We start from the raw sequence: 18656 nt of genomic DNA, 5'->3' as shown, positions 1-18656 counted from the left end.
GGTGTCGGGAGGAACAGCAGGAACACTGCCTAGAATCTTTAAACTTCATTGGGATGGTATTTTGTCACATAAAATAAAATCTTCAGGTAACCTGCTCTGAGAATAAGACACCTCTTATGTGTGGGGAAAGTGTAACTGAACTAGCTTAATTTTTACTTCAGCCACAGCAGAATAGCTTAAGTATGTATTGCACGCTTGTACTTATGCATATTTTCCATTTTGCCATTGTACTTCTCAAAATTTAACAGCATTCAACTCTGTTCAAGGTAAGTGGTGGTAATTTTCATGTAAAGTTACAGGAAAGTAATATGAAAAGACAACAAAGTAATGCAAATCAAGAAGTGGTTTCATAAGAGTTTGTGTTAGAAATTGTGAAGAACTGTAGTCTGACAACAGGCAATCTGTTAGCAGTCCCTGTCTTACAGACTTGCTTCTCCCTAAATACTGAGAGTAAAGGGAAGTGCTTCTCCATACCAAAATAATTAGCTTAATGAAAACAAAAAAAAAAAATTAAACCCTCCAGTCTTATTGTTAGGGAGCACCCAACATACTGCCTTTACTTTGGTACATGTAAGTTCCTTCCAAAATATATACACTAGCTATGGCTATTCTGGGAAGGTCAAAGTTGTATGTGCTGTATTCTACCCTTTTAAACAGACCAGCTCTCTTCAGTAGTGATTTAAACACCAGTAACTAATTTTAGGTATTACAGAAAAGAAAATCTTGGCAGGCATGTGCCATTCATTGTATTTAGTTATTTTATTTTCACTATCCAAACTCAAAAGAAACGCACAGTTAAATTTCAGGTATCGATACACAGTTTTCTAAAAAATATCCCCTTTCATGTTCTCTTCAATAAACCATGTGTTCAAATGCTTGCAGTCCAACCATAAGTAGCAGGTGTCTTCTTCCCTGGGCCCCCCCAAAGGGACTTGTTCTACTTTAATATAAAGTGTTGTAAACCTCTTATTCAAAAAGCAAAATTCAGAAGAAACTTCTTAGCAAAAAACCTTTTCAAAACTGCTGTCTGGCATGGCACAACCTTAAGCAGTTTCCTTTGGTATACTAATTCTTGTATTTTTCAGTCAGGTTACATCTCTGAGTATTTTAGATTTAAGGCAGACGATACACAGTTTAGAAATACATTAGCACATATTTCTCAGGGTATGGCATTTTCAGTAGACATCGGTTTTTCATAAATCATTGTGCATTTCACATTTCAGAAAGCTTCTTCAGTGTTGAACATCAGCCTTTTTCCATCAGTCTTGTTGTTCTTCTACACTTCTACTTTTGCTCTCAGAACTCTATCCTCCAGGTGTTTGTGATCATACATTCCTGAAAAGCTTGCTTTCTTTACACAAGAGTTACATTTCTTCATACTTCATACAGTAACATCTTTTCCCATTCATTTCAAGGCAGTTGGTCAACATCTCAACTAAATGCATCAATTAAAACTTAATTTCTGGAAAAAATTAAAATAATTTCTACATATCTTTTTACAGTTATATTAATCTGTACATTTAGTAACAATTTTCTCAACTACGGAAGCTTTTAATCAATACTAGGACTTGACAAGAATATGGGTTTCTTTTCCTGAAAATTCATTCCTCCTTTGGCTTATTACATGACTGTTGCAAGGTTGTGGAATATATTTAAAAACTAATATTGAAACTTAACATATTTGTACTGATAGACAACAAACCAATATTATACTAGACAATACTTGTTTGCAGAGACTCTATAATATATATTGTGCACTTAGAGAAAAATTCTTTCACTTCAAATACAAGTGCAAAGCAGTAGTTAATATTTGAATTCTACATCATAGCAGCAGTCATGTATGCATAAACCAGCACTTTTTCTTAAAAAAAAAAAAATCACAGCATTTTGGGTAGCATAATAATTACACTAAAGTATGACAAATGCAATGCCAACTGAAGAAAGTTTCTAAAACAAGGAACTGAGTCTGTTAATACAAAGGCTATATAAAAATATGTCATTATACAATGCTACTGTAGATCTGAGAGCTTTTGAAATGCAGTGTTTTTTGTTTGTTTGTTTGTTTTTTGAAAAAGGTTACTACAATTGGCAGTAGCAAATTTAGCAAAAACACTGCATTTACATCTGCAACAGCTCTTTGAGAAAACCATTTGGTCTGCTCCAGGACCTAAACATTGACACTGCAGATGATCACACATCCCCCAAGAGTCCTAAGCACTACTTGGTCCTGTTCACCCAGCTAAGAATACTCATCCCAAATGATCAAGCCCTTTGCACAGAGAGACTTGTTACAAAAGACTGTGTTCCTGACCAACAGCACAAAATTATACTGCAGTGTGAAGATATGGCTTTCTCTAAAAATCATAAAGTAAAAAAAAAAATTCACAAGACACTTAAAAATCATCCTTGAGTTCAACACTATATTTATGCAATCAAATAGACTATGTAATCCGTCATACTGTAGTAGAACAAGAAAAAGACTTTTTATTCACTTGAAAAAAAGTAGCAGACTGGAAGATTTCTTCATTGCATTACACAAACTTCCCTGAGATTTTTACATAAATTATGTTTAGTCTACTATATATCGGAAACCAGTTAGCTACTGAGTGTCATACACTGCAAATTTTACATAATTCCTGCATATGTTATCCAGCTAAAATGCTGTTTCAATGCTTTAAAGCTTTATCTTCTTTTGTTGCAAAAAACATACATACAACTGAGACTACAAACGCAGACTTTTTTTTCACAAAATTTTAAATCTTCAAAGCAATGTATAGAAATGGAGAAAACAGATGTTAAGTTGAACAAAGCACTTTGAAGTTCTTTGCAGCTTGAAAACTGACTGTGAAATTAGTTTTAAAAATTATCTATGTAAGTGCTTGGTGGCAAGAAAACCAACAGAAATATTATTAAATGCAATAGGCAGAAAGAGGGCTGATGCTGCCCTCCCTATTTAGCAATCTCCCGTATCATAAAAACATAATTTTGTATGAGTGATTGTGGGAGAGAAACATCATAGTGGTACAAAACATTGCTATACTGGCACTATGTTACACTAAGTAAGGATTATTTTTTTTTTCCTAAAGTTGAGGTACTTAAACTTCTCATAAGATGGATGTAGTTAATCACAAATCTTAAGGAGGCCCCACAGTGAAAGTAGTTCCTCTGTTTCACTGACTCACTGCCACAAATTTTAAAAATGAACACTTCATTTTAAATACAAATCTGGATGTCAGGTCAGTTTGCCAAGTTGTATATCCCCTTAATTGAACTTCTCTCAGCAAAAGTCCAAGAAGAACAAGCATTGTACTTTGCTAACAATAATGCTTAAGAATAAGTAAAAACAAACAAACAAACAGATTATTTGAGCTAAAAACAAACAAAACCTGCAACTTTACTGCTTTGAGATATGAGATTATCCCCAAGTTTTATGCCCGGAGGCAAAACCGAAGAGTTGTCTTGTCCATACATTTTTGTTAGACTTATTTCAAAAGCTGAATTATACAGCGTAAGTAACCTGTTCAGGTGCCTCTGATCTCCTTCCAGTTCTCAGTAACTGGGATCATGTCCTTGTCCCCCGCTGAGTGTGGAGCAATTGCACTTGTAATTCCTCCTTCCAAATAGTCTTATGTTGGGTATTACCATAGAAATAAACAGGAGGTAACTTGGGCCACTTCATTACAAAATAGACTTGATGTGGTTGTGACTGGCCATATCAGATACTGGGCCATAAGCATTCTTTTTTGTGTACTGGAAAGAATGTATAAGGTGATCATCTTAACAGCAAAGTGAGGAACTGTGAAATGGAGGGCATTTTCTAGATTTTTAATTCTGCTTTAAAAAGTTTCCAATTTACAGATACACTTATGACTGTGTGAAAATTTCAAAGATGGAAAGAATAAAAGAGCAGCATTTAAAAGCAGTATGTTTAGCTTTTTCATATTCGGAAACAAACTGAAGACACTGTCTTGTATAAAATGGCTTCATTTCTACTTCTTATCACTGCATCTTCAGTTATATAAGGGGAATCTAATACTCAACAGAGGAAAAGAAGAGTAAAAAACTGGATGTTTGCTTTTTCATTTTAAATTAAAATTTTCACATGGATGAGTAGGTTTTCTGGCTCTCCAAATTAAGAATAATTTGCTCCCTTTCCCTTGAAATACTTATAGTACATCACACAGCCTACTATCTCTTCGCATATATTGCTGGCTGATAACTGATTCAGACAGGCACATTAAAAGTTTCCGGGTTACATGACCACTTCCATTTTGTTATACAGAGAAGCCTTTTCTGCATCAACAATGAAAAGATTATAAAACTGTATTAACACAAGCCCTTGTGCAACACACAAAACAGGGTGCCAAGTCACTACATACTCAGTGTGAAAAGACTTCTAGCAGTCTTTTCTGTGCATCTCCATTTCAACAAGGAAATACACTGTCTTTTCATCTCTTAATCTCACCACATATTAAGTCACCTCTTTTTTGCATTGCCAAGTAAGGCAAATAACGGTGTTGTAGACTGACCATATATTAGATTATTTTATTTAGAAAAATAATTTCTCTCCCTATTGAGAATTTCAACATGTTCTCATAGTAGCAAATATATCCTGATAAAGAAAACCAGCAGGATTCCTCAGTATGCAGATGAGATAGGATATTTGCCACACAGATATTACTTCCAGCAAAGGTAAGATGCACATGTGTACATATGTCAATTATACACAGCAGACCAAGTACAGTTTGTTCTGGATTCCAACACATCCTCTGAAGGAGGGACAGTTTTCTCATCCACCCATGTTGTCCCTTATATGATCCACTCGCTGAGCAAGATCCCTAAAGGTGGGGCGCTGGGTAACATTATTGTTCCAGCATTCTTTCATGATAGCATAAATCTGGAGAAGAAACAAAGAAAATCAGTAGTAGGTAAACAGATGCTATAAATAGTTAATAGTTACTTTCAACTGGTCCAAAGAACATTCAGCTTAAATTTATGCTTCCAAGCAACAGTGGCACAAGAGTGTGCCTAAAGTCTTGCTATACCAATCAGTTTAGCTTGATCCCAATAACAGCAAGAAGTGAGGATAGCTAGCTCTGCAAAAGCCCTTATTATGAAAGGAGATTTTTTTTTTTTTTTTAAAGTTAGTATGGAAATTCACTCAGGTAGTTTTTGAAACTTTTGAGAGATGTATGTTACTTTGTGGAGTTTTTATCTTCTTGCTTGCTCTTATTTTTTGGAAAGCTCAAAGTTTAATATGAAAAATGCTTTACAAGTCTGACCAAAAACCAGATTTACAAAGCCAGCAATTCTAAATTAAGTTTCTCCTGCAATGTTAACATACACTTCTCCACAGTTGTATATTAAATTCTAAATTATTCTTCACATATATTCAGAAATAAGCCAGAAAAGTTACTGCGCAAACTGAATCCACTTCTAGCAGAGGTAGATTTATATGATTTTTGGAAGAGATTTCCATTACAATAGGCATTTGGCAACAGTCTTCTCTTTTCCCAAACATGTACCCAATACCTGGTCACAAAACAATTTGCCAAGCTCTTCCCTTACGCTCTTCTCACTAATTTAACCCAGATCATTATTACCACCTTCTCATACTTTGAACAATTTTTTACATGTTGCTTAAAACAATCTGCACAGCTCCCAAGAAAAAAAAATTGCATCAGTTCCTTATTTTTCAGCAAATCTGAAACTCCTGCATTGACCAAGCTGCTTTAGACCCAAGTCTCAAGCAGCTTGTAAGCTATAGACATCTGGAAGATTTAATATTTGTGATGACTGGCCTTTCAGGATCAAAACAGGAACAGCACAGTTTCTGACAAAAGAGAGACATTTCCACTTTGCTTGGTATCTGAAGAAATGTCAGACATTGAAACCTTTGCATTAATTTGGATACAGTTTCAGTAAAACAGATTATGTATTATCTTATACATATGACATTCAGGTTATCTACAAAAAGCCAAACGTTTGCAATTCAACAATTGCTGTATTCATACATATAACGTGAGAAAGGTTACTTCAGAGACTTCTCTTTGGATTCGCTGTAGAGTGTTTCTTCCCCCATGGCTTCCCTGCCCCACCTGTACCATTCTTTCTCTTCTCTACTAGACCACTTGCCCCTGATCTCTCCTGTCTCCAGTTTTGAATGATTGTTTCTTGACTTACTGCCAAGTGTGCTTGATTTTAGAGGGATGCAGCAATTGATCTGAGTTGGAAGCTAAATACATTAAAAAGCATAATTATTTTATTTACATTCTTTCCCTAGTGATCCACCTACCCAGCCCTACAAGTTCGACCCAAGCTGAAGTGCACCCCGCTCTGAAGAACAGAGAACTACAAGACTGAGAAGTAGTATGGAAGTATTTTTTAAAACATCTGGAGTACTAGCAAAAACAAAAGAACACTGAATTAATTTGTGTGCTCTGAGGATGGCTTTACATACATATACACTTCAGTATCTGCAAAGAACATGAATACAAATCTGAAGGCCCTGAACATAAAAAATCTGATTCATATACTTAACTGTGCCTACAGTCTGCAGGTACCTCTTGACTGAGAATGCTTGACAGGGAATAATATACATGATAAACATGAGTATTCCCTATGCTTGAGGAGGGAAGAGCAAGAGAAGGAGAATAATCAAGATAAGGAGTTCTTTAAATCCTGGAATTAAATGTGAAAACTGTATGTAGATATTAAGATACTTCTGCTAAATGTTACAGACTTCAAAAGAATCCACAGGTCACAGCTTTGAACAAGAATCTCTATATGGGACTTCCACGGAATGAGTTCTATATACTAATCTCATTGCCTTAATAAATTTATATTTTTGAAATAGAAGCCTGAGTGTCCCAGTACGGAACTCAGTCATAATAGTCTTACTTTGTACACTTAGACAGACTACATTCTAGGCTCCTGAGGGAATGTTATCTAAAGAATCAGAAAAGAAATGTGATTATATGCATCATGCAACTGCTAAAATAACAGCACAGTCACTCTGCTTGTATAAATACTTCAGTAATCGAAGCAGAACGAAACACAAGGTTTGCATTGACCAGGTACTCACCCTGACTAAGCACCTTTCAAGACTATAGTAACATATTAATACAATACTTCACCTCATCAGGGCATCCATCTGGTCTCGGTAGTCGTCCATTATTCTTCAAAAGCTCTATCAAATGAAATACAATCATCTGCCCTTGTTTATCATTGCCAATCATGCGCATGAATTCCTGAAACAGAAGGCCGACTGTCATAAATAATTTTTAAAGGAAAAAAAGATGCTGCAATATTCTTACCAAGGGAAAATTCTTCATAAGAATAATTAATAATAATAATAATAAATAGAATAATATATAACAATGATAAAGTTATAAATTACAAGTCCAGAGAAAATATTAATAATTACAGAATTTTTTTTGTGCATGGATAAAAATAGGATGATACATACACAATTTAAAGCAGTAAGTGAAAAATCTTAAAAAATGTTGATCATCTGATGATTAACTAGTTTTAAAAGGATAAACCTCACAGCTAATTCTAAAAAGCTCCCTGAAACATTAAAACAAGATCTTGACGCTTTGAAAAATCCCAGTCAAACAGAAAACGGATAATTTCATACTGATGTATACAAAAAAGATTAACAGGACTGATAGTAACTACAGGCCAGAAACAGTAGCATAAATAAAGCCAGCAAAAATGGCTTAGACAAATCTTGCTATCCAAAAATCAACATAACCGAAAAAGAAGATTAAAATCTCACTCAGACTGACAGACATCAAAAGTAAATGAGGAAGTACTATTGACTGAGAATAATTTCTGATCACAACATAAAGGAATTATTTTTCCTCCAATGCTACATAAATTTCTTTAACGATTCTTGACATGAAAGTGTGAAACAACTGTTGGTAGAATATGCAAATGGCCAAAGTTGAGGAAACAATGTATAATTATAAAGACTATGACAGTTAAACAGACCGCTTTGGCTAACTGGTAAAATTAATTTTTCCTGATACATACCAATCGGATAACCAACCTGATGAAGTGGTGAATGCACATGTAGAGTTGATTTATTCAAAGTATACTCAACCTGAGCCCATGACTTACTCTACCACTTTCCATTTCATAATCCTTCTGAAGAACAACTCCAGGTGTCTGCAATGTTTATGTTGTTTTGCAGCAAGAGCTGCCCCTGCCTTGAGAGTTCTTCCTTGAAGAAGGAAGAACTTCCTTAGTCATTGTATCGAATTACTAAGAGGTCCACTGAGGTCAATGCAGAGATCTTCCAAGTGCATTTTTGCCTATTATCATTGTTCAGCTCTCAAAACTACATTTGCCAGGGGTGAGACACTGGCCAAAGGTGAGGACAGTAAATATATAAGGCTCAACTCTCCTCTGTTATACCTGCAGAGGACTGCTAGGTAAAAGTAAGATCGTGAATCTCATTTCCAGTTGGAGAACTGTTACTCAGTGCACAAGTAGTACTTTTCTCCATCCAGTGTAAATTTGTCTTTAAAGGTGTCTGTCAACAGTCTGCGAAAAGCCAATCCCTTTCTTTCTTGAACTTCAGTAACTTACTAACTTGAATTCTGGTAACATCACAAAATAGCTTTAAGTTACCTTATTTAAATCAACTTGTTTACATATTTGTGTAGCTCAGCCTTAGATTTGCAATAGCATTAAAAATACGTGTCATGTTGCAATGAAACAGTTGCATCTGAGATTACTCTCCACAAAGGATGAGAAAGAACAATATATAATAAGAGATTTTAAAATCTTTTTCAAACAGTTAGGTGTTAGAGGATGGATAAGATCTGCACAGACTACCAGGTAATTTTCAGATCTCCTTTCCTTCTTATGGTTTGATACCAGTACTTTTTAGCATGTTGCTGCTTCTGATTGGATGCTGCCTCAAACACTAAGGTACCTCCAGAAAAGGATCAGTAAATAGCAACCTATTTAGCTATAGGAACAAGCTATATATTTTCACAAATTAAAAAAACAAACAAACAAACAAAAAACAAACAAAAAACCTCTGAGAGCCATTAACTATGTACTTACAGCTGGTGGGCTTTTGCTCTTGTCGATATAGGTGAAGAGTTCATACAAGACCACACCAAAACTCCACACATCTGAGGCCACAGAAAATTTGCTTTCTGTCAGAGATTCTGGAGCATACCTGCAACACACGGTAAAAGGAATATCGTTCTGTGTAATGTGTCTTTTTGGTTTTGAAGATATTTCTTTTAAGAAGAGTGATTTTTTTTCATGAATAAGTTTGTTCATTTTCTTCATGAATAATTCTTTGTTCATAGGCACTAGCACATTCTTACTTCATTCCACGACTTTCACCAGTAACTATTCTTTTAATAAAAATTAATCGGTATTGAAAACACAAACCACCTTAAGCAAACACAGTTAGCAATAACTACATCTAAGTCTGAGTTTTTTCCAGCAAAGTTGTAAATATTTTTCTTATCTGTAGTGTGAGTAAACAAGATTTTGATGTGATATGGCCTGGAAAGAAAGACAATTATAGTCAGTAAGCATCCTTCCATCACTTTCAGTGAGCCTTGAACCGTGTCCCAGGTACTTCTGGACTTAACTTTTACAACTCCCAATAACATCTACTAAGATGCCATTTTGTATTATTTATCCTTTAGAGATGACATTTTTACAGTGCCTAAGGCAGACTAAAATACAGACTAAAATCACATGTACAGAATGGCATTTTCTTTTGCTCTCAGGACATAAAATGGTTTTTATCACAGTTATCTGCCAGCGTATTTTCTAAGGTATTTCTATGTCTATAGAACAGAACTGAAGTCTACATTTTGCATTCTGAATACAGTCTACCAATTTCCATTTCATAATTCTTCAGCCTCCCACAGGCTATAGTGTTCTTTTCCTTTCCAAGCTAAGTGCAGCTTGTGGACCACTACTGTATTTTGGAGTAACTTAGACCTCCTTTGAAAGCTCAGTGCCCAAATAGAGACATCTACCCAAATAGTCAATCCAGCACTTTAACCTTACTAATTACAGTCTGTGGGATTTAACTCCACTTGGTCAACAGAGGGTCTATCCAACAGATCTCAGCTAGAGAGATATGAACGACCAGTGTTTAGGGAACCAAAAGGTCCAAAACTTTGAAAGCATCCTGGGGAATGGGCCCTTTTAGATTTCTTTTATCTTTGAATATCGTTCCTGTTGCATACTATTTCTTTTAAATATTTTGGTAATTTTTAGTTGTTTTTTTTTTTTTTAAAATATGTTGAAAAGTCCTACATGCTGTTCTGTAAAGTCAAACATCGGGTATGTGACTTTCACAATGCTGGGCAACTGACTTGGAGTTTGCACTTAAAAATGTCATTATATGCAAAACAATTGGCTGAAACTGCAAAAACTGAAAACGTGCCATGATTTCATATACCAAAAGAAAACTTACCAAAATATAGGGCTTTCACCAGGTTCTTTTACTTTGTAGTATTCTTTGTCTTGTGGCAAGACTTTTGTCAATCCAAAATCTCCAATTTTAACTCTGTTCTCATTCTCCACCAAGATATTTCTTGTTGCTAAATCCCGGTGAACATATCTTTTTGTACCCAGGTACTCCATGCCCTAAGCGTAAAGTTCACAAACACAATAAGAAAAGAGTTACTTTTACCATTAAATAGCTGCACTTTCCCTAGAGGGATGAATGAACTTTAATGTTAAAACTAAACACAGATTGTTACCAAAATATGTGTGCTTGAACATTTGTCTTCTCTGAGGAGTTACTTCTTCCAAGTGCAGGGACTTCCCTTAACTGAAGGGAGACAGACTAAGCACCCGTCAGAGACAAGTTATTTTTGATTCTGTAGCTGCATAGCTGTTACAGCTCCTTTCTGTGGCCAAATGCAGTTTGCTGCTGATAGACAGGAGGAGAAAAAAATCTGGGCTAAGCTACACAACCAGGACAGATGAGAAGATTGTCCTATTTACCCATTTAATTTAATCTTTTTTCTTCACTTTGTACCTCTGTTTTCCTGATTGCTTTATGAAACTTTATGATTCCTTGAATTTGACAACTATTCTCTGACTGTATTCCCATCTGTGTGCCATGTTTCTCTTCTGTATGGACCATTATTCACCAACACAGTTCTGCTTATTATATGTCCATGGGTTGCTGTAACAAAACATTGGTCTGAAGCCATGTCGTCTTTTGCTGCTGCTGATCTCTTCTTACCAACGCACATAATTCTTTTTGCTAACAATGGAATGTGGAAGAAGCCGGTGTGTGTAGTGGCATTACTAGAAAGAGGTCTTGGTTACTCAGCAATGGATGGTGGACAGAAGTTGACACTGCACAATGTCAAGAGATAGCTGACTCATACGTGAAAGGGAACACAAAGCAAGCTGCCAGTTTCAGAGTTACATAAGAAAGCATCTACTCCTTCCACACAACTGAAAAGCAATAAATTATGCTAAGGGGATCGTTGAACTCAAACGTTTTGAACATCAACGTTATGCTATTAATGCTAAAAGATTTCTTGCTCTCTTATTTTATTTTTCTAAGAGAGAAACCTCAGGAATAGTTTGACGCTAACCTTCCCCTCAGGCTCGTCACCTCCTCGCACCACGAGGTGGCATCACTGCTTACGCGCATCCCATTCCAAAACCGCCCCAAAATGCCCTATTTTATCCTTCACAACCCGCTGATCCACGGCTATCTTGAAAAATACCAGACCTAGCTTTTTCAAAGTAAGACTCCTGGGCTTCTGATACAACCAGTCTATGTAAATGCTATAACTTTTTATTACTACTACATACGCCACTGAAAAGAGTCCTAAAGTTTCTCTGATGATAGCAATTTTTCTGTTAGCCTGGAAAATACCTATTCTAAGAGAGATACTGAATTGAAGTCATGCAAAGTGGAAGTCATAATCCTGTGGCACTACTCTAACAATGGAGTTGAGTTTAATTATGTCAATTTCAAATGTTTCTACCAGTAAAGTTGGGCTCTCCAGCAAGGACACCTGAAGCACTTTAAGCATTAAGAGATGGAAAAATTAATTTATTCTTAGTCTCTTCTCCTATCAGCTAGCCAGCATTAACAAAATGCAGGGCCAAAAGAGCAAAAAAGAACACCCCAAAAAATAGATGCATGGAGAAGTTAACTTCCTTATTTGCCATTCTATGGTCATGATTCTTCAAAGTTTAATATAGAGTCCTCTTGCTTACCATCAGACAAGCTGTACTAATGGCACAGGCTGCACCAGAAAACAGCTGCACTAATTTGCATCTACAGAAACATCACCACTAACAAATGCCATCTCTGAAAATGCTGCTTTTCACAGTATGAGATATGCACCAAAAAAATATCACCTTTAGGTCAGGAATGCTTTCCCAGTATAGTAGCAAGGAACGAAAAAACAGCAAGCAAGCAAACATACTCATCTTAACCCTCAGGTACGGGCATGCCTTCATTTCTCTCATACATTTGAGAGAAGAGCAGCAAGGAAAAGGGAGAAAGATTTTTTTTTATTAAAAAACCCAAAATAACAGAGTGACAGAAATACACAGCAGACAGAAGAGATGTGAGATGCTGAAAGAGCAAACATTGCAAGAGAAGCAAAAACAGCTAAAGGAAAGGGGGAAATGTGATCAGCTAAAAGAAGAAGGAAAAGCATTCAGATTCCATTTTCATAATATCAGGTACTAACTATATTTTTAATTAAGTTGTTTTGAAGTATCAGAATGCTGCAGATTAGAGTGACATCTTAAAGCGATCAATATAACCTCTCCTTTGCAGGCCATACAGCAACAACAGTGCAAAGCAAGACACATACACTGTAATTCTTAGACTTTCCTTCCAAGTGAAGAAAAGATAGTTCTTTAAGAGCGAGTCTTATATGCGGACTTCCCACATTCTCTTACTGTGTGTACCCATGCTTTGTCACATGAAAGCAGGATGTTTTCCCACTTAAGTATCTGTGGAAGGCATACTCCAGCTCCCTTCCTCTTGGTTGGTGCTTGGTACTTAGGAAGCAGTCATTTAATCTGCTGTTTTGATTTTTCATCACCATCCTGAAGACCTGTAGTATTTCGATGCTTCTTATACATATGTGTGTGTACACATACACATTAAGAACCTGCTGCTTTGTACCTTCTGAATATAGTTCCTTTCCCGAAGTTTCCTACCATACTTGCACTGCCTGCTCAGGTCAAAATCCACCTTCCATTCTTCCTATCAGATACCTCTGTCTCAGAGACCAGGCTCCTGAGATACGTTGCCACTGTTGCTCCTTCAGGCTTTGGATAAGGCTTTGGATAAGGCCTGAAGACTTACTTATGCAAGCTTCACAGCTTCTTATGAGAGTGAACAGGGCAGGCACCTTATGACCCTTCAGGTCATAGGCTGAGATGGCCACAGAATAAAACAGGTAAGTGCTTGCAGCCTCTGCATGTTCAAAAATCCCTGTTACATCTTTATTCTATGAAAGATTCACTGTCACCGTCCTCCTAGGTGGTGCTGAGTGTTAGACTCTTCCAGCTCTTTGCTTGAAGGAAGATTGTTTTCAGTGAATTACCAGCACTGATAAGAACAGTTATTTTGTTGCAGAAATAATATTCAGAGAACTTCTTCCGCCTGTTGCTGGAGAATGACTTCTTGTTTTGGAGACACAGATCAGAGGGCTTTTTAACCCTCTTTGAGTGGGTGGTCACATGTCAATCCTTCCTCTCTGTGGAAAGACTGACAGTTGCCACAGGTGAACGTCTTCTTTTTTCCAACCTCATTGCACATTGCTTGCCCATCAAGGAGTTTTTGCTGGAGACTACCCACCTAGCCTTACTTCAGTGAGGCACATGAATAGGTGAGATCAGCTGCTAAAGGCGCATGCAGCATCCTTCTGTACATGACCCAGGTTCCGTAGCTAAAAAGTTTACCAAGGCAGTCCAGTTTCAAGCAAGGAATTATCAAGCTCTGTTCACCAGGTGAAAGTTTGAACGCCTGGAGATCTTGGCTCTGGCAGAGACTCTCGCGCTTGATTCTTGTCAGGCCTTTTCTGCTATATTGCAGAAGGAAATTCTTCTGCTCTGAATGTGGCAGGGCACAATTATAGACATAAGAATATCTGTGGGCTAGGTAACCTGAAGAACATTCATTAAGTAACCTACTGTTTCCTTGTCTTTGATGTGGGTATTGGGGAAAGCAATTAAAAAATATTTCTGGTACATGCCTTGAGGGGGTGCGTGTATGTGTGTTTGTTTGTTTTTTTTTTTTTTCTCTTTTCTCTCTTCCCCCTGCCCCGCCCCCCTTTTTTTTCTTTATCCAAACTACTGAACATGCAATGAGATGCATGTGTCTGTAGTTTCTTGTGTCTAAAGCATAACAACAGAATAAAACTAGGGTAGGCATAAGCCCTCTTTCTGAGGAAATGAGATATCACAATAAAGATCAGATGTTTGCCCCCCTTTTCAGACTTTTATGAAGGATGTTCAGTACCAACCACTGAGACTAGCAAATAATTTATTACAGCTTTGGGCACTTCTGTGGCCTCTAGTTCTTCATACAGTAATCATATCTCTTTGCTCTTTCTGCTAAATAAGCTAATGTTGTTTACAGTACAAAGTAAATTTCTTAAACATATACATGCTGTTATAGTGGTTTTATAGCTGAATGTCCAAGTTCTGAAAAATCCATTATAGTATGTGACAAAAAGTTTGCCTCTGTGAGCATATTAACTCCTGCAAAATTTTATTTCAGCTCTCATTAGGGAGTGAAGAGGTTTTAATTCTTCTGAATGAAATATAAGCTAAGCAAACTATAAAATAAACAAAAATAAATGGGGTATATTCTGCCTCAGTCAGCAGACAGGCCAGTCTCAGAATCTGGTATTAAGATACTCAGAAGATTGTCCCATTCTTGACTACATGAATATGTATTGCTACTTTTTTTATAGAGAGTTATGTGGTGCTAGCAGCCCAACAGTATTATAAAAGATACACAAAAATAACCAATGATGGTTGTTTTGAGACAAATGAGACTAGACCAAAGAGACAAAAATTTGTTGAAAAATATCAATCATCTGAAATTTCCTACCTTGCATATCTGAGAAGCATACAGCAAAAGTTTCTTGTGGTCCAGCCTCTCCTTGTGTTTCTGCAGATAATCTCGTAAACTTCCATATGGTAAATATTCCATAATTAATCTTAGATTCCTACGACCTTTTACAAGAACAAAAAATACACTTAATTTTTCTGTCATTTTCCAATGAAAATTTTTGAAATACAAATATTTACAAATTTCTATGAATAAAAGTAATAGAAAATAGTCTTGATACCAAAAAAATAATTTATATGTACACCATTATGCAATTTTTAATGTATTACTTAACTGCATTTGTTCAGGAAATGCCATTTATTTAAACACAACAATAATGTGCATATGCTTGATATACAGAGCATCACTAATCAAGATCATCTCATCAATTCTTTAGCTACTATTGCTAAAGCAATGCAAAAGTGCCATGTGCGTATCTGTGTTTATGTAATTCCTCCTCGGTGCCGAGATGAAACTCAGAATGGCAACTGACATCAACTGGTCAGCAATTTTACCATCTCTAAAAGCTTAGTCTGATTGTGAACAATCTTTTTAGAGTAAGATCCTGGGCAGAACCTATGCTTTCATTCATCAACTTCAACAGCATCAACAATTCACTCACACATACCTGTTTCTGAAATTTTTTCCTGTCTAGTCTTTTACTGTAGGCTGTACAAGAATTGGTAATATCCACTCTGGGATATTACCTTGAGCAAAAAACAAGAACAGTTACAAAATGGTTGTATTTTCCCATTTAACCCCAAATTCTTTTCTAGGAAGACTTTTATGCTTTAAGATAAAGAAACTGAGTAACTAGTCAAAATGGTACTTTCTCTAAATCAAATTATGCAATGAGCTGACCGAATAAAATGTCCACCTTGTACTGAGACACGACAGTGTCTGTATATGACAGACACTACTTCCTTTGATTTGTACTCTCTAAGTCCTGGTCAAGTTAGGACAAGTTAGTGACTTTCAGAAACACTTACCTCTCTGAATTTCTCAGTATGCAAACTTAGGTGTACACCTGAAGGTGTATTCAATATAGCACATACCTGCGCTGTAGCATACTCCTTTGTATTTAACAATGTTATCATGCTGCAGAGATTTAAGTATTTCGATTTCTCTTTCAAAGTCCCTAAGGTGCTCTTCTGTGCTATGTTGCAGCTTTTTCACAGCCACCACCTCCCCAGTATTATCCTGCAGTGGGTCATACCGGCACATCTCAACACTGCCAAAATTTCCCTAGATCACAAGTGGAAATACTTGAATTAAAAACAAGTCCACATCATTGTCTCTTTCTTAGTGCTTATTCACACTGCCTCAGTGTTCACTGTATTAGCATTAAGGTGACCACAACTAATTAAGTGCATGCCACAAAACCTCCCTGAGAGAAGAAGACCGCAGGATCACAGGTAATAGTTCTATAAGAAACACGTTCTATGAAAGGAAGCAAACAGCATGGGAGGAAATGAGGACGAGGGGGTGATGTCCACTCATTTTCTCCCCCTTCTTCACAAATTTCCACTTGCACTTCTAAACTGTCAACTGATATACTCCTTTTCCTGCAATTGCAAAAATGCCTTCATTCAGGTTCCTCTTGGCTCTTAATTCTCCTCTGTTTCTTGGTGGTTCTTCCCCCATTTGTTTCAATGTTCTACCTTCTTCCCTTTCTCTGTTTATACTTTCTTTATCTTCCTTTACACAGTCATCACCTACCACTCTGCTCCTCTCGCTATGCTATGCTACCGCTTACAGTCAACAGCCAAGCATCTGCAAACAGAAGTAGTTCTGCTACTTCGCTTTCAGACTTGCTTTCACTAGTACTTGGAGTCAAAGGAATATATAGCTATCATGTCAATAAAAAACATAAAACAGCAAGGAACCATTCCGGAAAAATGGTACTTGGTGAAGATCTTCAGCTGCACTTGGTCATCTGTCTGGGCATGCTTTCACGCAGCCAGGCTCCAATACGTGCAAAGTTAGTAACCAAATGCCGATTTCTAAAGCCTAAAAAGTTCAAGGCCTACATAAAGATATTACTGAATTTAGGGACTGTGTATTCAGACTTCTCTGAATATGCATGCACAAAAAAACCCCAGCGCTTCTAGTTCTATGCAAGACTGCTCTGGAGCATTTTTAAATGAATACCAAGTACCAAAAAAAAAAAAAAAAAAAAAAAATTGTCAGATGCAGCTCTGCATTACTGAAAAAGATTTTAGCCTTTCAGTGTGACTGGATTCATTGTAGAGGTCAGCTATCTTTTTTCTACCTAATGATAATGTGAAACTGAAATAAGATCTAAAAGGAACTGCACGTTGTGGTCAGATATGACTGAAATTAATTTCTGTAACAGAATCTTCAATGTAAATAATGTATACAGGGTCACTGGAAGATAACTGAAAAAGATAGTTCTTTCCTAAGCAATTAGAGAATTTCAAAACATCCTACCTTGCCAAGTTGCTGTAAAAACTTAAGATGCCTTTCTTCAAATTGTGTTGGGTCCCGATCTTCAAAAGCACCAGAAAATCCAAGTGCTCCAATTCTCATATTTGGCAACATATCACTTTCTGTCAGTAGCTCGTAATCTGAGTGGTAGGAGGAAGAAGGGAAGAGAGAAAGGGAACAGGAGGCACAGAGAACCAAACAGGAGAACGAAGAAACTTATTACAATCATGGCATGTTCTACCTTTGCTCGGCATACCCCAAGCTCAGTACAATATTAACAACCACTTTAATTTCTCTGGAGTAATTTGCAGTCAAAGACAAACACGTATTACAAATAAGCCAAATTATTTGTCTTGACTCATATCAAGTCTTGCTTTAATTTCCCAATTTTCCTTTTTGCAGGCCTGTTGTACTTCAAATCTAGCAACTACTGTGCAACAACTCCACTACTGCAGAGGGGAGAAATGTAAATTTCAAAGGCTTGTGATAACACGCACCTTCCACTTGGAAAAAAGGAAGATACCTGTTTATTTTATTGAGAGAAAAAAGAAAGACACAATCCTAACATATTTGGTTAAGAAACTAGAATGTTTGGGATAGACATTAACCAAACGAGAAAACTACTTTGAACGATAATGCTAACTTTTGATGTGTTCTCTTTTAGAAGAAACTAAAAAGCAGTAACACAGTGTCCTTATGAACTTAAGATTTCCAGGGCTGCTTTGGACAGTGATTGTGGGTCAACATATGAAAAAGAAAGGCATCATATGAAAATGAATCAATAGGAATCAGGGTTCTTTTTGCCCACGCACTCTTGTTGTATCACAGACTCACCTGGAGTGAACAAACTATTCAAGTCACGTATAATTGCTCTAAAGGAAGGCCTGAAATCTGGCTCATAATCCATACAGTTGTTTATAAGGTTTGCTAGTTCTGTCCAGTTGGGGGCAGGAAGCTGGTGCCTATCTTCATAAAACTGTAGTTTCTAGAATTAAATACACAAAAGCCATTTTAATATACAACCATGAAGAGCTGCAGAAGCCTTAACATTCTCACCAGAGCAGCCAAAAAAATACAGTTCTCAACCTTAGATTTGTTATCTCACTGA

General features: G+C 36.6%; 1 protein-coding gene across 9 annotated transcripts in view; it reads right to left on the bottom strand.

The window, feature by feature from the left end:
* Nucleotides 1-737: 737 nt before the first annotated feature.
* The window catches only part of JAK2 (Janus kinase 2), a 93531-nt gene continuing 75612 nt past the window's right edge, over nt 738-18656 (bottom strand). For 6 of the 9 annotated variants that reach the window (XM_082337263.1, XM_082337264.1, XM_082337265.1 and 3 more), the window contains 8 exons: nt 18383-18533; nt 17552-17688; nt 16156-16345; nt 15101-15225; nt 10463-10635; nt 9079-9196; nt 7137-7250; nt 738-4897 (listed from right to left, as the gene is read on the bottom strand). In XM_082337263.1, the coding sequence (XP_082193389.1) occupies nt 4790-4897; nt 7137-7250; nt 9079-9196; nt 10463-10635; nt 15101-15225; nt 16156-16345; nt 17552-17688; nt 18383-18533 (1116 nt within the window). In that variant the 3' untranslated portion in view covers nt 738-4789. Of the gene's footprint in view, nt 4898-7136; nt 7251-9078; nt 9197-10462; nt 10636-10751; nt 10925-13775; nt 14095-15100; nt 15226-16155; nt 16346-17551; nt 17689-18382; nt 18534-18656 lie in introns of those variants that run through there. The other 3 variants (XR_014230762.1, XR_014230763.1, XM_082337267.1) reach the window with 3 other exon arrangements.

Source organism: Platalea leucorodia (genome assembly GCF_965183815.1).
Source record: "Platalea leucorodia genome assembly, chromosome: Z".
NCBI classification, from domain to species: Eukaryota; Metazoa; Chordata; class Aves; order Pelecaniformes; family Threskiornithidae; genus Platalea; species Platalea leucorodia.
Note: the sequence above shows the minus strand (reverse complement) of the source record. Positions and strands in the feature narration are given on the sequence as shown.